The sequence below is a fragment of the Carcharodon carcharias genome, chromosome 2 (genome assembly GCF_017639515.1).
Source record: "Carcharodon carcharias isolate sCarCar2 chromosome 2, sCarCar2.pri, whole genome shotgun sequence".
Lineage (NCBI taxonomy): Eukaryota > Metazoa > Chordata > Chondrichthyes > Lamniformes > Lamnidae > Carcharodon > Carcharodon carcharias.
Window position 1 is genome coordinate 88,300,297 of NC_054468.1, and position 26,013 is coordinate 88,326,309.

The 26,013-nt window shown below is 45.3% G+C and overlaps 1 protein-coding gene across 1 annotated transcript in view; it reads left to right on the forward strand.

Annotated features, from left to right (window-relative positions):
- Window positions 1–26,013, forward strand: part of crocc2 (ciliary rootlet coiled-coil, rootletin family member 2) — a 300,592-nt gene that overhangs the window by 87,714 nt on the left and 186,865 nt on the right. Inside the window, exons 5-8 of the mRNA XM_041205725.1 lie at window positions 8,198–8,281; window positions 11,231–11,337; window positions 16,491–16,656; window positions 24,462–24,568. Of these exons, the coding sequence (XP_041061659.1) occupies window positions 8,198–8,281; window positions 11,231–11,337; window positions 16,491–16,656; window positions 24,462–24,568 (464 nt within the window). The remainder of the gene's footprint in view (window positions 1–8,197; window positions 8,282–11,230; window positions 11,338–16,490; window positions 16,657–24,461; window positions 24,569–26,013) is intronic.

The following is a 26,013-nucleotide window of genomic DNA, read 5'->3' on the forward strand; positions in this document are numbered from 1 at the left end:
TAGCAAAGGAGCATTTTGCATTGGAGGTTAAAGACAATGGCTTTGGCTTTCCCATTTTGGACCTGAAAGAAAATGGACTCGTCCAAGGTTAGAGTTTGGACACACAGACTCACACCAGAGAGGCAGTGTGGGGATGAAGAGGAATGGTTAGGGTTAGAGCTGGGTATCATTAAAGTGCATGTAAAAGTCTATCCCATGTCTGCAGTTGAGGTCACTAAGGGCTAACTTGTAGATCAGGAAAAGAAGAGGCCAAGGATATATCTTTGTGGGACTCTGGCACTGATGGTGTGGAGAAGCCATTTCTGGAGTTGCTTTCTCCATTCACATAGGATTGCAATCAAATAAGAAACAGTCCGCCTGACCAGTTTCCCCATCCCACACAATTTTGCCATTGAAAGAGGAGTTGGAATGCTGCAGTATGAAAAAGACAACAGGAATAGAATTAGGAGATTGGTGAATTGGAGGGAGCTGATACTTAGGATGGGAAATTGGCAAGTCACTCAGCATTTGAGAACTAATGGACACATCCTGTAATGTTTAATGTTTTCCTGCCAATGCAATCCTACACATTGAGGCTCTACAAACAGTCCTTGTATTTCATCTGATTAAGCTGAATTGCCAACTTTCAGACCACTTTTCTTAGCACATCTCTAGAAATCAACATACTTTGTCCTAACTTGCTCCCTGATAAACGGATTTGACAGGTTTTAGAGACCCAGTGGGCTACCTCATTCCATGCTACATACATCTCCAGCTTACAGTGGAGAATGTTCTTCTGTCCATATAGAGCCACCCTCCTTTGCAGCTTACCTTGCAGCAAGACCTCCAAGGCATTGTCTGTGAATGTGGCAGATTCAACCCCCACAGTTATCCTTGAAATCCATGTTTTTGCAGCAAAAGCTCTCAAGTCCATAAAACTGGTATCTCCTTTAAAGATTCAGCAACAGCCTTTTAACAGTTGCTGTCTGGCTGCATTTTACTACTCATAGCCAATGACACTCCTGAGATAAAAACAAAAAACTGCGGATGCTGGAAATCCAAAACAAAAACAGAATTACCTGGAAAAACTCAGCAGGTCTGGCAGCTTCGGCGGAGAAGAAAAGAGTTGACATTTCGAGTCCTCATGACCCTTCAACAGAACTAGGTGAATCCAAGGAAGGGGTGAAATATAAGCTGGTTTAAGGATTTGGGGTGGGTTGGGTGGGGGGAGAGGAGTGGAGGGGGGTAGTGCGGTTGTAGGGACAAGCAAGCAGTGATAGAAGCAGATCATCAAAAGATGTCACAGACAAAAGAACAAAAGAACACATAGGTGTTGAAGTTGGTGATATTATCTAAACGAATGTGCTAATTAAGAATGGATGGTAGGGCACTCAAGGTATAGCACTAGTGGGGGTGGGGGGAGCATAAAAGATTTAAAAATATTTTTAAATAATGGAAATAGGTGGGAAAAGAAAAATCTATATAATTTATTGGAAAAAACAAAAGGAAGGGGGAAGAAACAGAAAGGGACTGGGGATGGAGGAGGGAGTTCAAGACCTAAAGTTGTTGAATTCAATACTTAGTCCGGAAGGCTGTAAAGTGCCTAGTCAGAAGATGAGGTGTTGTTCCTCCAGTTTGCGTTGGGCTTCACTGGAACAATGCACCAAGCCAAGGACAGACATGTGGGCAAGAGAGCAGGGTGGAGTGTTAAAATGGCAAGCGACAGGGAGATTTGGGTCATTCTTGCAGACAGACCGCAGGTGTTCTGCAAAGCAGTCGCCCAGTTTACGTTTGGTCTCTCCAATGTAGAGGAGACCGCATTGGGAGCAATGAATACAGTAGACTAAGTTGGGGGAAATGCAAGTGAAATGCTGCTTCACTTGAAAGGAGTGTTTGGACCCTTGGACGGTGAGGAGAGAGGAAGTGAAGGGGCAGGTGTTACATCTTTTGCGTGGGCATGGGGAGGTGCCATAGGTGGGGGTTGAGGAGTAGGGGGTGATGGAGGAGTGGACCAGGGTGTCCCGGAGGGAACGATCCCTACGGAATGCCGACAGGGTGGGGTGAAGGGAAGATGTGTTTGGTGGTAGCATCATGCTGGAGTTGGCGGAAATGGCGGAGGATGATCCTTTGAATGCAGAGGCTGGTGGGGTGATAAGTGAGGACACTCCTGACCTGATTCACTGCAAATGCCTTCGATAGACATTAAAATGATGGATAGGGGTTTTCTTTGCACAATTCAGTGAGGTCGGCTCATCCTGGTTTCAGGAATAGTGCATTTGTATCATGGTCAAATGCAGCCCCAGTTTTGTTAGTCCCACAAGATCGAAGCTGCTGATTATGAGGCACAGGTTGTGTGAGTTGACAAGCACAGAACAGGATTCAGTGCAAAACACTGGAGATAATTTTACAATTGTGTTGTCGGCAGGGAGCCTTGTCCCCCAGAAGCATAGGTTAGCTTCTCACCAGCACGGTGGACTTTTAAACTCAGCCCATCTGAGTACAGGACTGGGTCAGCAGATGATACTTTGTATGGCAAAGTGCTCAGCCTGAGATAGGTGGGATTAGAGGATCCCACATTGGGTCTGGGACTAGCTTTGTGCCTGAATGTATGCTAGATTACAAAAAATGCTCTGAAGGAAAATACAAAAAAGAAGCGGAGCCAGCGAATAATTCTACTCAGTACAGGATCATAAAAGGCAGGGTTGGGGTGGTGTTGGGGGTGGTGGGAAGATGCTCGGAACCAAAAACTTCAAGCCTCCCTTTATGTGGGAGAGGATGGGAGCTCCCCAAAAATTTTTGGAAGTCCAGATGAGGCAAGTTGATGCTGTGAAATGGAACAGTTACTGTTTCTGGCTCCTAGTGTCAGATCAACCTCTCCAAGTTAGGTACAAATTAATGTGCCACATTGCCAACCCCGTGTGGCATTTTTTCACTTCCTGCACCAACTTTCCTTATGTTGGTAATTAACAATGGTAATTAGTATTTAATTAGAGGCAGATTTCTGCTTTAGAACTGTACCCACTCAAAAGTGCCTGAAACTTAGTTTACCTAGGCAGTAGATAGTCAAGACCATCAGTGAAGGCTGGATATTGAAACACATCTCTGCAGTAAAAAGGCCGGAATCCAATCCACTACCACAGCAGGAGAGTTTTCAGGATGGATGTGCTAAAGTCCTTTGAAGGGTTAAATCTGCTGCAATATTTGGCCAAAATAATTAAATGTTTGGATCCAAGCTGTGTTTGGACAGATGACTCTAGATAAACTCAGACCTGCTCCAAGCAAGATCTGATCTAAACACAGAATACTGACAGGGCAAACCACTTCCCATTGCATGGAATTAGTACTCCAAGAATAACAGTTAAAATACACAAACTACTGAACCAAGCAAAGAATGTTCCGGATTATCTAGTGCTGAATGGCCAGAATGCTGAACACAGGCAATTCCCCAGGCACATGCAATTGAGACACAGCAGCACAGTTACAAGGCAAATCATGCTCATATCTAATAATTGAGTGTGTTTCAGTTTTCTTGTTACTCGTGCGAGCTGAATGAATGAATGTTTAAGCTGCCTATTCACGTGGGTTGGCTAATTAGCTATTTTTATCTTCAATTTATAGAAAACTTGGTCTAATGTTTCTTGGCAATCAAGCTGTGTGTTAGTAAGAGTTTAGTAATCTAAGATTTTTATATAAAAATGTAATATTTGCCCAATTTAAACTTCAACTTCAACCGTTTTACTATAGGCTGGGAAAAAAAACCAAAGACTTGCATTTCTAAAGCTCCCGAAGGCCGGGATTTTCCGTGCCTGCTGGCGTCGGGCATGTTCGATGGCGTGAGTGGACAATATAGTAAGAAGGCCAAAAATTGGCTTCACGGTACCATGAAACCAGTTTGCGATCATCCGCTCAGCCCGTCGATGATGGGCTGCGTTCCCCATCAGACGTAGGGAACCTCATTGTAATACATCAGCATATCACTATAAGACCAGCCTGCCAGACTCATTCGCTTCCCGCTGGATTGCCTGCCCACATCGGCAGGAAAGCACACCGGTGCAGAACACGTCTTGACAACTGTGACGTGCAAAAGTCAGGACTTACCGCCAGGGCCTTGCTCACATCGCGGACTTCCGAGGAGTAGAAGATGCTGGAGCCCCACAGCAACGGGATCCTGGAGGAATGTCCACGGCATGCTGGGTGGATTCTCACGGGTCTGTTGTGAAGCAGCTCATGGAAGTTGGAAAGTCATCGTTGATGCTCACAATGGATGATGGTCGAGGGGAGTGGGAGAGGAATGTCTAGGATCGACTGGGAGAGGAAGAGGGGTCAGGCGGGGTGAGGCTTGGGGAGGGGATTAAGGGTGTCGGGGGTGAGTTGGGGGGGTGGGAATGGTGGTGTCAGGGAGGTGAGGTTGGGGGGGAATTAAGATATTGTGGGGTGAGGTTGGGAGGGGGGAGGGAGCATGGGAGAGGAAGGGTTAATAGGGAAAAGATGGCAACTGGGGAGGTATGTGTAAGGAGGGGTGGAGCAAGCCAAGGAGTTCAGAGGGGGGAAGAAGTGTGGAGAGGGGAAGGAGTCCAACAAGGATAAAGGAGTGTGGAGAGGAGGAGGAAGGAGTGCGGAGAGGGGACGGAGTAAGGGTGGAGGAAGAAGTAAGAGTGGAGAAATGAGTTGGGAAGTGGGAAGGAGTAAAGCTGGAGGAAGAATTGAGGGTGAGGAAGTGGGGGGGAGTAAGGCTGGAGAGTGAGGAAGAGGAAATAAGTAAGGCTGGAAGATGGAGTCGGGAGGGATGGAGGACTAAGGGTGGGGGAAGAAGTAAGGGCATCCAAGGGAGTCAGGAATGGGGAGGGACTAAGCGGGTGAGGGAGCAAGGGGGTGCTGGGAGGACTAAGTGGGGGGGAAGGGGTTGCAGAAGGAAAGGGTTCCAGGGGTACAAGAGGTCCATGGGGGGTGATGTCCAGGTTAATGTGCAAGGGAAGGTCTGATAGGTCCATGTCTGCCTCCTGGGGAGTGAACTGAGGATTGGCGTGGTATGAGGGAATGGTGAGAATGACTGAGGGGCAGGAGGGTAGCTCAATGGTAGCGCTAGAATGGACAGCGAGGGTGGTTGGTGGGGACTCAGAGGTTGACACTGACCCTGAGGGTGGGAAGGAGTAGGAAGGGAAGGAGTATGTAGATGGGGGTGGGATTTTCAGGAAAGAAGGGAACGTACACTTTCACCTGGACATCCACAAAGGAAGAGGGTTGTGGCTGGCAGGTCATGGAGGGGAGCTGGTAGGTGATGCCGGGGGGATCAACTGTGATGGGGGAAAGGAAATGGGTTACTGGGGGAGGGGGGAAAGATGGGGGGGCACACAAAAAACCGAATCCAGACCATGCTGTCCAAACCAAAAGTGAAACGACAATCATGGTGGGCGAGATCGGGTGCTGCATGTGAGTGTAATCATGTGGCCAGAGATGCAGGTCAGCTCAGATGGAGAATTGAAAGTGAACCCCCAGCAGGCTGCATTCAAAAGGTTCAGGATATTGAAGTGAGTATGAAACGTGAAGGATCTGAGCGTGAGAGAAAGCGCTTGCATGAGGCTCTGACAAGCCCGGCCACACATACTTTTCCCTCCAGAATCACTCGTGGGCCAGCTGCTCCCTTTGTGGTGACAGACGACAAGGTTGAGGGAGTCACAGGCAAAGGGAACTCAGAGGGAGAGGACAGCCTCTGAGAATCCTGACTGGATGATCCAGGTGTGTCCAGCTGCCGCTCCTCCTCCCTTTGGGTGCCCAGGGGCCCCAGTCTGACTCCCTGAGAGGAAGGAGCACCTAGAGAGACATTGAGGGGCCCCGTTTCCCTCTCACGTTGCCACTGCAGGAACTCATCCATGGCTCCCAGGATGGAGTGCAGGTCTGCACATCTCAACATTCTGATAGACCAGGGTCTCCATGGTGTCTACAATCCTGCCCATGAGGCCTCCATATGTGCACATGTGGGCACCACTTCACCAGAGACAGGATAGACGCACTCCTCCGACTTGCATGCCACTCTGCTGAGAGCTTCCAACAGCTCTGCATGATGCTCCCATATCTTTTGCTGACTCTCCACGATGCATTGGAAAGCTGAATCCAGAGGATCATCAGCTAACTCGGGCCTCACACATGCCTGAACCCCAGCAGTCCTCCGAGTGCTGGGGAGCTCGCACGAACCTGCCTCCTGCTGCTGTGGACACATGTCCATGCAGTGACCACCAGACTGTGAACCTGAGCCTGCCCTAGATCCAGGTCCCACTGAAATGTGTGTCTCTGCGCTGGTGGAATGTGTGGGTAAGCGCTGTGACAGGTTTTCCAGGCTGCTTATTTCCACCTCTTCAATGGAGGAGGAGTCCTCTTGGCTGGAGGTGAGGATCTGATTGGAGCTGAGGGTGTTGGTCGCTTGGCAGAGCTCCCTGTGAACCAAAGTAGAGGTGATTAGTGCATGGCAGCAGAGTCAAAAGCAGGAGAGAGAACAATCACATTTGCGTTGAGAGAGGGATGATGTGGTGCATGATGCTTATGAGGGTGTTTGCCGCTGACCTCACCATTACCACAGGCAGGGTCCATGTCCTCACCAGTCAGTGTGATGGCACACTCCTTAAAGTGAGTGACGGGCCTAATGTGGGCCACTCCACCCCTGATCCGGGACCTCTTTCTGCTGAATTGAGCAGGCTTCTCCTGCATGAAAGCAGATAGAGAGTGTGAGCAGGACACATGGTACTGCATGTAATGTTTGTGTGTGAGCGGAGCCATGGACAGAATGAGGATGTGAGCTCAAGAGGATATGAGCCTGACGGAGATGTGAGGGTGTGTGTGAGAGTTAGTGGTGTTGTCCCTTGAGATCCCCGTGGATATGTGATGGGTTTGTGAGTGTGTGAGTTTCGAGTGTTGAGAAAAGTGAATTACCTTGGCAGAACGGATGAGACCAATCATCTTGTAGCGGCACTGGGTGGCTGTCCTCTTTCACAGGGCATTGGCACTAACCACTGCTGCCTGCTGCCTCCCAGGCCAGATTAGTGAGGCTGCTGCCCATCCTGTGGCCAGATCTGGGTAGAGGACATCACAGCAAACCTCCACCGCATCCAAAAGGTGCTCGAGGAATGCGTCATAGAACCTGGGGGCTGCAGTCTTTTTGCCTTTCAGAGCCATGTCTTCTTTGCAGCAGCCCTGGGCTGGAAGCACTGAGAGGTGTGAGCCAGCTGGACATGGTGTCCAGCGTGCTGAAGTGGAGTGGTGAGGTGTGGTGGCTAATTGAGAGCTCGCCCACCATGGAAACGGCGTGTTTCCCCGGAATGCACAATTAAGGCGGCAGGTTTGGGACTATGCCCGTGAAAAGCCGCCACTGCAGCCAGTGGGTAAAACACCATTTTACCCGCCCCCTACCGCACTTAGTGACAATCTGGGATGATTCCACCTGAAGTGTTTTACACCCAATAAAGCATTTTTTGAAGCGCTGTCACTATTGCAATGTAGAAAATGCCAATTTGCACACATCAAGGTGCCAGAACCAGCAAGGAAATAATGACCAGATACTCTGTGATGTTTGTTGAGGGGTAAGTATTGGTTGGGACACTGGGGAGAACTCTTCTCCAAAATAGTGCCATGGAATCTTTTATGTTCCATGTTGCTGATGGAGTTTGGGAAACTGGCTTTGAGAGGGAGAAAATCACTGACGACTGAAAACTTGTGGCCGTTTACCGACATTACATTTGCAGCAAGGAATCTGCCTCACTTGGAGCACATGTTGTAACCCTAGCAGTGTGCCTCACACCATGGTCTGACCATTAATTTAAAGAATTAGCTGATCTTGCACCCCAAAATTTCTGATTCATGCTCACAGTGGCTGAGACTCCTCAAAAAGGAGTGCAAGATTGGGATTTTACTAGTTGGATACCTTGTCATAGAATGTCTGTCCAGCCAGGCTAGTAGGGTTGCAAGACAGAAGGAAGTCTAACTTTTTCCAATAAAGATCACACCTTCCCCACTGATCTTGTTCTCAAATTCCCTCCTGTTTTTCTCTGTCTTTCTGAAATCTTTCTCCTGCTGCAGTCAAAGTTCCATGGGCACTGTTAGTCTTTCTACTCCATAAAATAATTTGATTTTAATATTCGCTGCTTGAATGCGTAGCCCTGTTTTATGGTAAAGTCTCATCTCCAAAGGCGCAGGGGTCAGAGTTGAATTGCTTGCCTTCCCCTTTCAGGTCCTGCAGTACAAGAAGCGATGTGGTGAGCTGGAACAGCAGATCCTTGAGAAAGCCTCTGAGTCAGAACAGCAGAAAGTGTCAGTGAGTATAAGCCACTATTTCATGTATAGAGATCGGCCTTGGTAAAAGTCTCATTGTTCAAGCCAGGCATCACGAGAGTGCTAGAGCATGCCTGATGGTTGGTGACCTGTAGGCCTCCATCTGTATGTTTCTTGCCTGGGGGGACATCAACCTTTTATGTAAAAGCAAAATACTGTGGATGCTGGAAATCTGAAATAAAAACAGAGAATGCTGGAAAAGCTCAACAGGTCTGACAGCATCTGTGGAGAGAGAAACAGAGTTAACATTTTGAGTCCGTATGACCCTTCTACAGAACCAAGCTAAGCTCTGAAGAGGGGTCATGCAGACTTGAAACATTAACTCTGTTTCTCTCTTCACAGATGCTGTCAGACCTGCTGAGACCAACCTTTCATGGCTGGGTTGGATCAATGGTTTGGGCTTTTCATGTGACAATACAGCTGTGTTAGAGAGACTGAGAGTGTGAATGGCAGAGAAACAATGTGGTGTAGTGGAGAGAGAGAGAGCGAGAAAGAAAGAGTGAGCTAAACAGAAAGTACAAAAGAGGGATAGGCAGATAAAGTGAGAGGTCCAAAAGTGTTAGAAAGAGTAAACACAAATGAGGAGGGAGGAAGACAGACAAAGGTAGTTTTTTAATAACAAGGAGTGCTTTAAAGGAGGTCTTTTTTTTCTCAGTATACAGCCCTATTGTTCATAAATTCCCATTGTTTTTGCTGATCGCACAGTCCTTTGGCTAAGCCTGTCACTCTGTTGATTGTGTGTGGTGATGAGTCTGAGCATTCAATTCAGCGTGGAGTTACAAATCATTATGGCCATTAACTGAATTAAGCCTCTTTTCATAGTTTTGACTGCATGTCTCTTATTTCATACTGGCTCCCTTTCCTATTCTACTAGTCTGCTTACCCAGTGCATCACTAGTGGTGAGAGAGCAGGTGGGTAAGCTAATCCATTGCCTTCACTTCCAGATGGAGCTCATCTTGACTGGTGCTTGTCTCGCTTGTCCAGCCTAACCCATGTCCTTGTCTTGCACCATGCGGAGCTGTTCCATTTGCACACTGCTCCTGTCGGCTGCTTTCCACCTTTGCATTGTTTGAAGGGCACTTTGCAATGCAGTGTGGTGCCTCAGAGCTAAACGGAGATTGCTGTGCCTCCCAGTGAAGCCCATCTCTTCAACAACTGACTCATCAATTTTGCTCCACCCATCCTATCTACCCAGTTCTGCTGTAGCCTACTCACCTGTATTGCTGCACTTGAAAATATAGAATGAGTTTTCATCTGTGCATGAAGCTGGTCTGATTAAGGAAACAACTGCAACTTTCTTTTATATTGTGTCTTTAACTTGGTGATTCTCTCCAGCTGCTTCCCAGAGGTAAGTGGGTGACAAGTTTATTATAGCTCTTTGAGCATGTAACAGGCAGGGTGGATAAAGGGGAACTAGTAGATGTAATGTATTTGGATTTCAAAATGGCATTCGATAAGGTGCCACATAAAAGGTTACTACCCAAGCTAAGGGCTCAAGGTGTTCGGGCGTAATACATTAGCATGTATAGAGGGTTGGCTAATGAACAGGAAACAGAGAGTCAGGATAAATGTGTCATTTTCAGGTTGGCAGCTGTAACTAGTGAAGTGCTGCAGAGATCAGTGCTGGGGCCGCAACCATTTACGATCATTACTAATGACTTGAATAAAGGGAACAACCATATTGGAGCAAAATTTGCTGATGATACGAAGAAAGTAGAAAAGCAAGTTGTGAAGTGGATTCAAAGAGTCTGTAAAGGGTATAGATAGATTAAGTGAGTGGGCAAATATGTGGTAAATGGATATAATGTATAAAAATGTGAGGTTGCCCACTTAGAAGGAAGAATAGAAAAGCAGAACATTGTTTAAATGGAGATGGACTGCGGAATACTGCAGTACAGAGGGATCTGGTTATCCTTGTACATTAATCACAAAAAGTTAACATTCAGATACAGCAAGTAATTAGAAAGGCAAATGGAATGTTGACCTTTATTGCAAGGGGAAATGGAATACAAAAGTAGGGAAGAGCAATGGAGGTTGGGTCATTGGATATATTCAAGGAGGAGTTAGACAGATTTTTGATTGACAAGTGCATCAAGGGTATGGGTGACAAACCGGCAAGTGGAATTAGGGGCTCATCAGATCAGTCATGATCTTATTTAAAGACGGAGCAGTCTTGATAGGCTGAATGGCCTACTCCTGCTCCTATTTCTTATGATCATGAAAAGATGGGAGGTAACTGAAAGCACAGGCAAAAATAGGCTCTGCACTAGCTTTTAAAGACAGGTTGGAGATATAGCAAGGGAGAGTGGATTAGAGCGGGAATTCTATAGAATAAGCTTTAGGAGGCAATTGAGGGCAAGGTGTTCTCAGGAGGCTAGAGGATGTAAAGCTGGACAAGATTGTAGAAGTAGAGCGAGGGGAAATTGCAATGAAAAGGAGTTTGAATTCATGAGTGCTGGTAGAAACCCCTCCCACCACATCCATCCCCTCATCATGAGGATAAGTGGGCTCTTTAAGCCTTGGTTGCAGCCAACCAAGTAGTAAGTACTCCAAGGATAGTGAGGAGGGCAATGGGAAACCATCTCAGCTGGCCTTCACTAATGGCTTAAGAATCTCAGTGTATGCAACTTGAGTTAGAACCTGGCTTAGGGCAAATCTCAATGGATCAGCAGACAGGCAACTTGAGCAGTGAGAGAGAAGGTGACCCAGGAGGTATAAACACATGGCTAATGATGTGCGCAGCAATGGAGTGAGGAAAGGAGCAACACAGACCACACAGATATTGTGAATGTGTAGACTAGCGGTTTTCCATTGAGGTGCCATCCAACCACAGAGCTGCTCTTGCTTCTGCCACATACATTCATGCAAGTCACATCATTCCTAAATCCATGCTTTTGTTGTCGCTGTATTATGCACTATCCTTAATTTCAGTTACAAACCCGCTTAGAAACAACAGAATCCTGCTTGAGGAGGACAGAGTATGAGCACAGCACTGAACTGGAGACCATCCTCATTCACCTGGAAGAGGAGCAGCAGAGGTGAGCAACATTTGTTCTGTATTACTCTTCAGTACCTGGAGCTCCTGCAGATCTTTCTATATAGTGGTGATACGTGTCATGAGCTTTAGCTTGTTGAGTTTCCAATCTGTGCTGTGGGGGAGCAACTGCACTGCCCAAAAGAAATTGAGCAAACAGGACATCAAAAAGGAAAGGGAAAGGTTGCATTAATGAGGTTTGTACTCATCAGACTGTGTGATGTTAGCGCACAAGGCTGAAACATTTTTCATTTCATTGAACCTTGTACAGTTCAAGGCAAAGTGTGAGTAAAGCTCCCTCTACACTGCCTCAAACTGCATCTTCATTGCTGACCTCCAACGAACAACTCTCTTGCATCTGTATGATGACTTTGTATTTCTTACACCAAGGCATCTCTGTGTCCTCTTGAGTAAGATTGTCACCTTACTGAGAGCTTAGAACTGATTTTGAGGCTGTTTAGCACTATGTGCCCATGCCCATGAGAAGCTGGATTGACAGAGCCAAATCTCATTCAAGCAAGTACTTTTGATTCCCTTAACAAAGAGAATTATTATCCAATTCTCCCAAATTCGGGTTGCAATCCGATCAAAGGAAAATGTGGGCCACTGTCCCACCCAGTCCCAGAGTGTGAAAGGACAGTGGTTGACCCACTGTCCCACCCAGTCCCAGAGTGTGAAAGGACAGTGTCTGACCCACTGTCCCCACCCAGTCCCAGAGTGTGAAAGGACAGTGTCTGACCCACTGTCCCACCCAGTCCCAGAGTGTGAAAAGACAGTGTCTGACCCACTGTCCCCACCCAGTCCCAGAGTGTGAAAGGACAGTGTCTCACCCACAGTACCACTGACTACCCCTACAATAACGTTATACAGATCTTATCTGCCCCTCAAGTGCGTCAATTTGTGACTCTGACACTGCATGTTAAGGCCCTTGCAACAGCCAAAATGGGGTCTGGTTCAACTCAGCACAGTTCAAATGGCCATGCTGAGTTCAGGGTTTCTTCCTGTGTGCATCACACTCCACCCCCTTTCCCCACTGACAAAAAATTGGATGTCAGAAATGGGGGCGGGACTTCCACATCCAGGTCCTGCCTGTCATTTTACTTCACAACTCCGCAGAGTTCAGGCTAGTTAATCCACTGTCAGCAATGCTGCTCTGGGGCAGAATTTTTAGGTTGGTGGGCAGACGCGATTGGCGGGCCTGGGATCGGCTGGGGAACAGACCGCCAACCGCATTCGGCCCCTGACTGCGATTTCATGCTGGCTGGTCAGTTAACGACGAGCCAGCCTGAAGCACGCACTGAAACGTGCAGCGCTGCCGGGGTGGGCACGGGAGGAGGGCGAGCGCTGATATAAGCACAGGCATGGGCGAATACTGAATGAAAGCTCCCTGAAGGCAGAGAGCTGCAACAGGGAACTGAAGACTAGAAAACAATTAAATAAAGTTTTTAAAATCTGGAAAAAAAAGCCCAAGTGTCCCAATCAGTCACCTGAACATATATATCATAAAAATGCTGTCCATAGATTTTAACTTATTTTAAATTTAATAACAGAAATCTCATTCCGCCCTTGGATGGGGTTTCATGAGAAATGCAGTTGGCCTGGCAGATCCGTCCATCTGTCAACCGTAAGGTTGGACAGACCACAAAAAAGCAGAGACAATTGCAACTTTAATAATACCAATTGGCTTCTTAATTGTCGGCGGGCGCAGTTCTGACTTTTGCGCGCGCCCGCCGACTGAAATATCGCGCGAGCGCAGGATCACGTCGGGCCGCCTGCCCGGAGTCATCTGGTGCAATTTTGCCTCCAATCGGGTTGGGCGCGTGCCCACACGCCAACCTAAAAATTCTGCCCCTGGTCGTTTTACATGTGTGAACATCCTGTGCCCTCCTCCCTCTAAATCAGGCTCACTGTCCCCATAGCAACAAGCCATCCAGATTTGTTGTCAAGCAGAATTCGGAGCAGATCATATGACTCCCCATTCACTACTCCATTTTACCTTAAACGAAACAGGCAGTCCCAAAAACAATAAAACTTATAAATTTTGTATTCATAACATTAGCTTACTTAAAGCTGTGCGGGTGACACCTGGCTGCAGGTGGCATTTGAATCTGATCACTCGGGAACATTTTCTGTTTGACTCAGAGTTTCTGCTCCAATGTTGTGCTTGGCTCTGGGGCCTGCCTGGTGGAAGTGAGTGGGAAGTGGTTTAATGCACAGCTGTTGGATTGAGATTCATGTTTATCTGGAGTTGACTGTACCAGCATGTGCCAGCCTCCTTCTGGTGTCCTAATTTTTACCTACCAGCCAACACTCATCTCAGATATGAGTTCTAGCCCCAGTTGCACACTTGCAGAAGTATATTTTTTAAAAATCACATGGCAGAGTCACTGAATTTCTTTCTGTTCCCTTTCATTCTTAACTTTCAACCCATAGTTATTGGTGAGTATATTACAATTTAACATTATGTCAGTTTGGGCTACATGGAAGCGCTCTCCCATCCAGGCTAGCAAGTTGTTACTCCAAGAACCTGAGCACATAATCTGAACTGGCACCCGAGGGAGTGCTGCATTGTGAGAAGTGCCATCTTTCAAACAAATTATCAAAGCTTGTACAGAAATCAAAGATCCCACAGTGTCATTTGATCAAGAGCAGGGTTAACATTCCTCTCTCAACCAGAACTGCCAGCAAAAGATTAACTGGTCATTCACCTCACTTGCTTTATCGTAGAATCTTGTATTAAAAAATAGAAACACACGCGGTGGCGTAACCCAGCACAATTAACAATCTTAAACTTTAGCAAAATCAGCATCCTTCACTCAATGAGTTACCAAACCCCACCCTCCACAAGTCAGCATAATTATCAACCTCATCCTTCCATGACAGCAGTAACTGTACTTTGGAAGTATCTCATGAGATATTAAAACTTTGAGATATACTGTAGTATATGGGATTAAATTTAATTGTTACATTCCCTGTGAAGGAGCCGTAGACCAAAATAACCACATTTTCTGAATGACCCCAAAATGAAGTAATTACCAACAAGTTTCCTCTTTTTATAGTTTTTACTTTATCATGAATCGGAACCAATGCGTATTCAACATGAATTAACAGGCAAATTATATTTTAAATAAAAAGTTGAATTTCACCTTATATGGTCAATACAACAAAGCTACAGCTTATGTAACCACTCGTATCACGCCCCACAGACCTGTGAAGTCATGTGCAATTCCAAAATTATTTAACTCAGCCTCTGGTGCATAGGATCTCTCACTTCCCCACTCAATTGATCTGACCCTCGATTCGCATTCATTGACAGCCATATTCTATCTGAGGTCCCCGGAGATGATCGCCACCCAAATGTTACACTCCTGCAGATCCTCCTTAGCTAGGTTCATGACAGTCTTGATGGCACAGATTCCCCAAAGGCTCCTTTATTCCATCTCTTTAATTCACCCCATTAAATTGTCTGCTCAGCTCTGGCAAAACTTGGCAGCAGTAAAATTGTCCAATTCACAATCCCTTCTCTAACCTTGCCTTCAGCCTTCTATCCTGTTTAACTGTTTAACACACAGGTCCTTGTAAATGTGCCTTCTCTGTTCTCCTCTCTGCTGCAGCTCTCCTTTGTATCTGACCACATAGCTTTTGGACTTAACTTACTTCCTTATGGTACTGATTCCAAGTCAAGATTCACCAGGTCTTATTATCCAAGAAAATTACAATTGATGCCTTTACAATTGATGCAAATTTTAAAGTCCTTTTCAAACATTTTCTAAGAATTACAGATTTCACAGGCATTTCAAATATTACAAATTTTCCTTACTCTAATGCTTCTGGGTCAAAGACTGACACATAGGCTGTGATTTTCTGGCCCTGTCATGGTAGGACCCGCTGCTGGAGATTCGGCAGCCCAGCCAAAAGTCTGTTGACTTTCGGTGGGACCAGACAATCCCGGTAGCAGCCGGGACTGGAAAATCCCACCCATATTTTCCTAAAAAATTATAGTTGTGCAGTACAAGAAGTTTGTCTTTCTTTTAGAAATCCATTATAAACAATAATATTGATGTAAATGAAAAAATGTTACAGCACCAAAGGAATAGAAGTGGTTATACTGAGTGCAAATAAACCAATTCTTCCATTCTGTTTTGCTCAACCTCAGAAACATGAAGGCATGTTCACCATTCATGAATCAGCAGAAAAACTAATTACCCTTCCCCTCCATAACCCAGCACAGTTAATAATCTTAAACTTCAGCAAAATCAGCATCCTTCACTCAATGAATTTTATAGTTACCAAACTCCACCCTCCACAAGTCAGCACAATTACCAACCTTGTCCTTCCAATGACTTGTCAGAATCACTAACAATCCTCCCTACCCCCACCCTCCATTCCTCCCAAGGGTCAACACAATCTCTCCCTTCTTCACCTAGCCCAAGCACAGTGGAGAACTGAACCTCAGCCACGCAAGTGAGAACATACCATGATAGTGAGCCATCCTTGGCCATAGTCTGGTGTCTCCTAGATTTGACCTTCAGGGCAATATCAACAGTGGGTAAATGTCTACTTTTGAGACAGGAAATTATGTGTGACAAAGTAGCAGAAAATAATTGGAAGACTGAGTGGAAAGGACAAAGTGAATGAATGCATCTTCATCATTGTGCTTTTGTTGTGAGTAAAAAGACAGACTTGCCAACCAGAAGCCACTATTAGCAGCTGAAACAGAGTCAATGCATAAGGAAAGCCAAGAGAGGCAGTGTTCAGCTTCATTCAGTATTTGCAAATGACCCAGACAACGAACAGGAAATGGAAATCACAGCACCAAATGATCAAAGTTAACTACTAAAAGACCAGGAACCATGCTTATAACTTCAAAAGAACTAAATTTAAAGAGCTGAGCAAAGAATTGAGGCAAATGGATGGGAGGATGATGATTTGCTCACGTTTCAGTAGAAGACAAATGAAGCACCTATAAAAGAATAATCCTGCACATGCAGGACAAATACATAGCCAATATCAGCAAACTCAGACTAAACAATGACATCTTAAATGTAAATTAACAAATTAAAATTGAAAGGAAGAGAAAAAAATAACTGGTACAAATCAGGATCAGAGTGCCAGAATCTGTACAGATTGTGATCAGGTTTAATTTCTCTGAAACAGAAGCAGCAGCCTGACCCAGGTTAACGCCATGTTGCGGGAGCAACTGGAACAGGCCAACACAGCCAATCAGAAGCTTGCTGAGGATATCCGCAAGATCACCGTTGATTTCGGCAAAGCAAGAAATGAACTAGAGCACAGAGAAATGAAGCAGCGGTGGGAACAGGAGGTAGCTATCTGTCCAGAATTAGTCAGTGGTATCACGCGTTCTCATTTCTATGCAACCCTGGTGGACAGTCTTATAAGACACAAAGTGAAAGTGCTGCTGTGGCAACCATACTTGTGAGACAGTCTGCTTGGGTTGTAATAGGAGGACCCCCAGTGCAAACCCAAGCTGGTTCCTTCCTTATTGTTTTTCTCTGTCTGTTTTATTTTGTGCGCTCATTGTGGTAATGGTCGTCAGTGCTGGGAAATGGAACACTTTCCTGTTACCAGTGCCAGTATCACAGTCGGACAACACAGGAAAACCTTTACCTTGAAGATATAATGCCCTCGGTACTCTTTTTGTTACAGCAAGAAGATATTTTCAGTTCTCCCCCTTCCCACCCCCTCACACCCATGAATGGCTGCTAATCGGCCTGCTAATCCTTCCAACGCTTCTTCATTATTCCCAAGGGAAAAGTGTGTGAAGATGCAAAGCAATTAAATAAGGGGAGGCAGTGGCATAATGGTATTGTCACTGGACTGGTAATCCAGAGACCCAGGGTAATACTCTGGGGTCCCGGGTTTGAATGCCATCACAGCAGATGCTGGAATTTAAATTCAATGAGTATCTGGAATTAAAAGTCTAATGAGGGCCATGAAACCATTGTTGGTCGTTGTAAAAACCTGGTTCACTAATGCCCTTTAGGGTAGGAAATCTGCTGTCCTTACCTGGCCTACATATGACCCCATACCTGCAGCAATGTGGCTGATTCTTAAATACCTAGCAAGCTACTCAGTTATACCAAACTATTAACCAGACGGACAATGACAGTGGCAAACTCAGCCCTGTGGACCCTGCAAAGTCCTCCTTACTAACATCTGGGGGCTTATGCCAAAATTGAGAGAACTGAATGGTGGTGGACAATTAAACAACTCACTGGAGGAGGAGGCTCCACAAATATTCCCATCCTTAATGATGGGGGAGCCCAGCACATCAGTGCAAAAGATAAGGGCGAAGCATTTGCAACAATCTTCAGCCAGAAGTGCCACATGGATGATCCATCTCATTCTCCAGAGGTCCCAAACATCACAAATGCCAGTTTTTATCCAATTTGATCACTCCACATGGCATCAAAAAACAGCTGAAGGCACTGGAGACAGCAAAATTACAATATTCAAGCAATAGTACTGAAGACTTGTGCTCCAGGACTTGCTGCGCCCCTAGTCAAGCTGTTCCAGTACAGCTACAACACTGGTATCTACCCAGCTATGTGGAAAATTGCCCAGGTATGTCCTGTAAACAAAATGCAGGACAAATCCAATCTGGCCAATTACTGCCCCATCAATCTACTCTTGATCATCAGTAAAGTGATAGAAGGGGTCATCAACAGTACTATCAAGCGGCATTTGCTTAGCAATAACCTGGTCACTGACGCTCAGTTTGGGTTTCACCAGGGTAACCCAGCTCCTGGCCTCCTTACAGCCTTGGTTCAAACCTGGACAAAAGAGCTGAACTCCAGAGGTGAGATGTGAGTTACTACTCTTGACACCAAGGCAGCATTTGGTTGAGTGTGGCATCAAGGAGCCCTAGCAAAACTGGAGTCAATGGGAATCAGGGGGAAAGCTCTCCATTGGTTGGAATCATACCAAGCACAAAGGAAAATGGTTGTGGTTCTTAGAGGTCAATGATCTTAGTTCCAGGACATCATTGCAGAAGTTCCTCAGGGTAGTGCCCTCGACCCAACCATCTTCAGTTGCTTCATTGCAGCTTCAGATTGAACCTTTTTTCAATCATAAGGTCAGAAGTGGGGATGTTTGCTGATGATTGCACAATGTTCAGCACCATTCATGACTCCTCAGAAACGGAGGCAGTCCATGTCCAAACGTGACTAGACCTGCACAATATCCAGGCTTGGGCTGGCAAGTGGCAAGCAACATTCACAACACGTAAGTGCCAGGCAATGACCATCTCCAACAAGAGAGAATCTAACCATCACCCCTTAACGATCAATGGCATTACCATTGTTGAATCCCCCACTATCAACATTCCGGGGGTTATCAATGATCAGAAACTGAAATCGACCAGCCTATAAATACAAGAGCAGGTCAGAGAGTAGGAATCCTGTGGTGAGTAACTCACCTCCTAACTCCCCAAAGCCTGTCCACTATCTACAAGGCTCAAGTCAGGAGTGTGATGGAATACCCTCCACTTGCCTGGATGAGTGCAACTCCAACAATACTCAAGAAATTTGACACCATCCAGGACAAAGCTGCCCACTTGATTAGCACCACATCCTCAAACAGTCATTCTCTCCACCACCAATGCACAGTGGCAGCAGTGTGTACCATCTACAAGATGCACTGTAGGAACTCACCAAGCCTACTTAAACAGCACCTTCCAAACTCACGACCATTACCATTTAGAAGGACATGGGCTGTGGGCACATGGGAACACCATCACCTGGAAGCTCCCTCCAGGCCACTCATCATCCTCACTTGGAAATATATTGCCATTCCTTCACTGTCACTGGGTCAACATCCTGGAACGCCCTCCCTAACAGTACTGTAGGTAAACCTACACCACATGGACTGCAGTGGTTCAAGAAGGCAGCTCACCAGTACCTGCTAAAGGGCAACTAGGGATGGGCAATTAATGCTGGCCTAGCCCATGATGCCCATGTCCCATGAATGAATAAAAACCCATAAATAATCCTGCAGGCCTTTTTAATGAGGCTTCAATTTAAGAGCTTTTCCATTCCTAGAGCGTAAGTTTCCTGGCAGAAGTGCAATTTGTTGGGAATGCATCTGTGATTCCCCAACATACGCTCATAATGGATAAGGCCCCTTGCTAGGAGCACATCTTTGTAAGATTGGCTCTTCGGTGTCACCACAGCATTTTTGTACTCTGGACCTATACCCATTAGAGACTCAATATGATGCCAGGAGTAGTCAGAAACTCATACCCAGCACATGTTAAATTTAGATATGGGTCAGGAGTGGGCGAGAACCTGACTAGAGAATGAAATTGGAACATTCCCCGTCTTTACCTGCTCAAGAGTTTTCCTTGAAATCACATTAAGGGATTTGAAAACAAACATGTTAAAATGATTTCACCAAAGACATAAAAGTTGTTTGAAAGTTTTCATGGTTTGAGCGGTAACATTAAATAAGACAATTTTAACATTTACACCATGTAAAAATTGCTTTGAGAAGAGCAGCTGTTACCTTAAAAGAGTTCCTTAGAAGAGCTGGTAGACCTCAACATATCAGTGTGCCCTGCCCATCATCTGGAGGAATGACTGGAACAGGAGAAAGAGGTAGTTACATATCATGGAGGTTGGGAATATGGCAGGATCTTGCTGCTGGCCAGGCTACTGTGTTTATAGTAGTTCAGTACATATTGGAATTCCTGTTACTGATTGGTTATCTGTGCAGAATGGATGATAATGTGTTTGTGTAAGGGTAATCAGATGTCTCTGATGAGGAGGCTGCTACCTAGGGGGACAGTGTGGCGCTGGTAGATCTCCATGGCTTCCCTGATGCATGAAGGGTAAGGTAAGTCTAGAGCTGGATCATTGGATGTGATGCTTATTAAGTTGAGCGTGTTTAACAATAGCTGATTTGTCCCATTCACTGCATTTGAAGTGAGCTTGATGTTTTTTGAGTTATATGTAGGCTGTAGCCTGTTTCCCCAATGTAGACAGGTCCACAATCGCATGGTCTGCTGTAAATTCATGATTTATTACAAGATGGCTTCTTGCCTTTGTGGGTATGAAGGGTGGAGTGGAGCTCCTTCGATGACTTGTGTGGGACTTTGATATCCGCAGATTGAGTACACATTGTAATCTGTGTGAGGTGGAACTGATGTATGGAAGCTGACTTTTGTCTTTGTGGAAATAGTTGTTATGGAGTGAGCAGCAGGTAGGTTTGTGTTAATCTTGTGTGAAGAGAACCCATTAAGCTAATGTATAGGCTTGATATTGCAAAGTTCTTGTGGATGTTTCTTGTCACTGATGGAATAGGCCCTTCTAATGAGGGTGTTGTAAACCAATTGGAGGGTGGAGGGATGATTGAAAGTAGGATGATGGTATCTGTCAGTGTGTGGGTTTACGGTAGACTTGATGTATTGGTGTGCCACGATGAGACTTGATGATGGGAACATCAAGAAGTGGTGTGGAATGTTCCATTTCCACAGTAAAATTAATACTCAAATATTGATTTTTAAGGTGTTGTAGGAAACTATGAAATTCTTTCCTATCATCTAGCCATTTGACATAAGTGTCATCTACATATCAAAGCCAGAGTCTAGTTTGAAGGCTAGTTGATTGAAGTGCTGCTTGTCCATAAAGATGTAAGTGACAATTGGTGACAATGGAGACCCCATAGCAGCACCATTTGTTTGAAATAGGAACCTCATCATTAGAATGATGCTGAGTTTAGGCACATCAGTAGAAGATTCAATCTGATGACATCGCGGTTCTGTTGGATAAGGAGAAGTCTCCTTCCAAGCATTGTTTGATGATAAGACAAGCTTCTGAGATGGGTTCATTGATGATAAGTGACTCAACGTCAAAACTCACCATTGTTACTGACAAGATTATTATGATTTGCTGTATCCCCTTAATGAAATGTTTAGAATTTGTGATGTGGTGTGTGCATTTCCCCATTAATGACTGGAGAATTCTGGCTAGGTGTTGAACCGTCATGTATATTGGAGAACCTTTAATGGAGATGATCAGTCTTAGTAGAGCATGACCATCACCATCTCTGGATATGTCCTGTCCCACCGGCAGGATAGACCCATTAGAGGTGGCATCACAGTGGTATACAGTCAGGAGGGAGTTGCCCTGGAAGTCCTCAGTATCGACTCTGGGCCCCATAAAGTCTCATTGCAGCAGGTTAAATATGGGCAAGGAAACCTCCTGCTGATTGCCACATACTGCACCCACCACCACCCCCCGCTGCACCACCACCGCCGCCTCACCCCTGCCGCTCAGCTGATGAATCAGTGCTCCTCCATGTTGAACACCACTTGGAGGAAGCACTGAGGGTGGCAAGGGCATAGAATGTACCCTGGGTGAGGAACTTCAATGTCCATCACCAAGACGGGATTGGTAGCACCACAACCGATTGAGCTGGCTGGGTCCTAAAGGACATAACTGCTTGACTGGGACTGCAGCAGGTGGAGAGGGATTCAACAACAGGGAACCAATTAGAGTGAAAAACATACTTGACCTCGTCCTCACCAACCTGACTATGGCAGATGCATCTGCCCATGACAGTATCGATAGGCGTGACCACTGCACAGTCCTTATAGAGACGAAGTCCGGTCTTCGCTTTGAGGATACCCTCCATTGTGTTGTGTGGCACTAACCTGTGCTAAATGGGATAGATTTTGAACAGATCTAGCAACTTAAGACTGGGCAACTTTGAGGTGCTGTGGGCCATCAGCAGCAGCAGAATTGTAATCAGCCACAATCTGTAACCTCATGGCCTGGCATAACCCCCATTCTACCATTACCACCAAGCTAGGGGATCAACTCTGGTTCAATGGAGAGTCACCAGGCAAACTTATAAATGAGGTGTAAGCTTGGTGAAGCTGCACATGGCTACTTGTGTGCCAAACAACTAAGCAATAAGTGAAAGAAAGAGCTCAGCAATTCCACAACGAACAGATGAGCTCTAAGCTTTGCAGTCCTGCCATATCCAGTCATGTATAGTGGTGGACAATTAAGCAACTCACAGGAGGAGGTGGCTCCACGAAGATCCCCATCTCCAATGATGGAGGAGCCCAACACATCAGTGCAAAAGGTAAGGGTGAAGCATTTGGAACAATCTTCTGCCAGAAGTGCCAAGTAGATGATTCAATGGCATCTTCATTGCTGAATTCCCCACTACCAACATCCTGGGGTTTACCATTGACCAGAAACTGCACTTGACTAGCCATATAAATACTGTGGCTAAAAGAGCAAATCAGAGGATAGGGATCAGCTCCTGACTTCATAAAGCCTGTCCACCATCGACAAGGCACAAGTCAGGAGTGTGATGTAATACTCTCCATTTGCCTGGATGACAGCACCTCCAATAACATTGAAGGAGCTTGTCACCATCCAGAACAAAGCAGCCCGCTTGATTGGCACCCCACACACAAACATTCACTCCCTCCACCACCAGCGCACAGTAGCAGCAATGTGTACCATCCATAAGATGCACTGCAGTAACTCATCCAGTTTCCTTTGATGGCACCTTCCAAACCCAGGTCCGCTCTAGAAGAACAAGGGCAGCAGACGCACAGGAACATCACCACCTGGAAGTTTCCCTTCAGGCCACTCACCATTCTGACTTGGAAATATATCGCAGTTCCTTCACTGTCACTGGGTCAGAATCCTGGAACTCCCTCCCTAACAGCATTATGGGTGTACCTACACCACATGGACTGCAGCAGTTCAAGAAGGCAGCTCACCAGCACCTTCTCAAGGATAATTAGGGATGGACAATTAATGCTGGCCCAGCCAGCGAAGCCCACATCCTGTCAATGTATTTAAAAAAAAATTGGTCTATGTATCTTGGGTTGTCCAAGTAAAATTGGACAGGAAAGAAAGGTAATATGAAGTTTATTACATAGAGCCTCGGATAAACATTATCTCTGTGTAGAGAGAGTAACTTGATATTGATTTTCCAGGGTAGGGCCTCTGGGGAATTTCTTGTGTTCTTCTGTGTTGAGGAGGTATTGAATCTTGTTGTTGTTCTCTTCTTGGTCCATTGTCACTATGGAATTTCTGTTGCCAGCAGTAAGTATATGGATTGAAGCGTGTAAACAAAGGTCATTGAATGCTACTTTCTCTGCTTTGTTGATGTTGGATTTAGGTCGTTTTGCTGTGGTAAGCCCTTGCAGACCTGTCTACATTGGGTAAACAGGCCACAATCTACATGTTAGACTTAAGGAGCATCAAACCTACTTCAAATGCAATGAATGGGACAAGTCAGCTATTGTCAAACACACTCAGCTTTGTAACCATCACATCCAATGGTCCAACCCTAGACTTGTCTCATCCATCATGCACTAGCATGCATACCTCTTCAGAGAGGCCTTGGAAATCTGCCAAAACCATACCATCTCCCAAGACTTCTTATCAGTGACACCTGGCTTCCCTTGTTCAAGAAGCATATTACCATCCATTCCACACTCAACCAATCAGAAGCAAGAATGTTAACATGTACTGACCTATTATAAACACAATAGCCTGCCCAATCAGCAGCATATTCCCGTCCATATCCCCATCCTCCACCCCTTTCACCTGTTCCAGTCATTCCTCCAGGTGACAGGCAGAGTACGTTGTCTAAAATGTCTAGGTTTACGAGGTCTTCTCAGGTGAACTGTGGTGCAGTGGTCAGCATCCCTGCCTCTAAGCAAAAAGCTCCAGTTTTGAGTCTCACCCTAGGATTTGATGGCCAAGGTAGCTGCATTCATAAAGCCCACAAAGATACCAATGTCATGCAGTAAGAGCAGGAGAGATTCCTGGTCAGTCATGCGATGGAAAGAGTGTTGGAGCCTCTACCATCAATATTGATAGCTTCAGACTACAATATTCATTTGTTGTCACAGAAACATAGACTTCCTGAGTGATTGTAACACACCACACCATTCCTTCGAAGGAACTCTTTTAAAGTAACAACTGCTATTTTCAGGACAAACTTTCCATGGTATACTGTTAAAAATTGTCTTACTCAATGTTAACAAAGACTTCTGTTCATTGCCCTTTGAATGGCAATGTTAAAAGAAACAGAAGCTATCAGGAAAAAAACTACTTTGTCTCTTGTATTTTTCAGACCTATGGCTTGCGCCCTCATGGTGAGCACGGCAGGCTGCTGACACTATGGCAGCAGATAGCTACGGTCCGCAGTGAGCTCACTGGTTTGAGGAGTGGGACGGAGCGGTAAGTCCTGTTAGCTGATGGATGGGACTGGATCATGGTCACAGCAAGAAAGAAGAAATCCTCCCTAATTTAAAGCATTAGGTACAACCATGGTTACTCCTGACTAGCTTCAATTAACCCAGCATAGCACTTGGCATCTTCTTTACAGGAACAGAGAGATTGCTAGATAAAATAAAACAAGATCCATTTATTTTGCCTTCTACTATGGTTCAATTGGTAGCACTCTTGTTTTTGAGTCAGAATGTTCCAGATTCAAGTCCCATTCCAATACTTGAGCACAAAAATTAAGACTGGCATTCCGGCACAGCACTGAGGGAGCATTGCGCTGCCAAAGGCGCCATCTCAAGGGAGCCAGTGACACTTGCAATGCATCACCATATCATGGCAGTCTAGATGCGCTGCCATTTTCTGAATTTTTGTTCATTGAACCTAGGAACTTAGCAACTCGCGCAGTTGAGTTAATCTTTTAATGACACTGTCTATGCCCAAATAGATGATGTTGCCATGGAATCTCCTCTAGGCCCAGCTCATGTTAACATTTTTTTCGGTTTCTGTGAGAAATGCATTTTCAATGGAATGACCCCTAACCTCCTACCCCTTGCATATTCCCCATAAGTAGATGATACATTTGCTTTGTTTGAATCTGCAGCTGCATGTAAGAATTTCCTTACTGTTACAGACCAAGATAGGAGGAGTGCGCAGTTAATTCTAGCCCCACTTCTCCACAGGTTGTAAAAATAGTTCAAATGTTTAATTCACCCAAAATGCTGGCCAATTATTTACCTTTGACGCTGTTAATCCCAGCATAAAAACATTCTAACCAGGCTTCTTTCACTAAACATAAAAATAATTGATTTATTATAAAACAAACTGCTTTTTAAAAACAAGTTAATAAACTGGCTAACATACGAGTTGTAGCTTAGAAGCGTAACGATTTTCCCCTTTTTAAAAAAAATAGATATTCGAACCCCCATGCACCCCATACACACAAACACAAAACAAAAACAGTTCCATGCAGAGACTGGAGTATGGGAGCATTTCTTTTAAAAGGATAAAATCTGAAGAAATCTCAATGTTGATAATCTAACAGAATTCTGGTCACAATAGTTCCTTCAGACATTTTCTGGTCAAACTGCCCTTGACGACTCTTACTTATCACAACTTATCACAAAATAACTTATCCGATGAGACGTTTCTGAGGAAAGTTAACTCACTCTGGATTGCATGTAACACAAAGGTGGGGCAGAGAGAGGGAAAGAGAGTGTCTTTTCTTGCAGCCTGCTTCTAGGGCATCCACACGCTAACTCTGACTGAGAGCCTTTTAGACTAAGATGTTCAAAGGATACTTCTCTTGGCCAGGTGTTTTAACCATTCTGCAAGAATCTTTAGCCTGGCAACAGTAGTTCTTTGTTAACTTATATATACAAAGTATCTCTTCCTTCTCC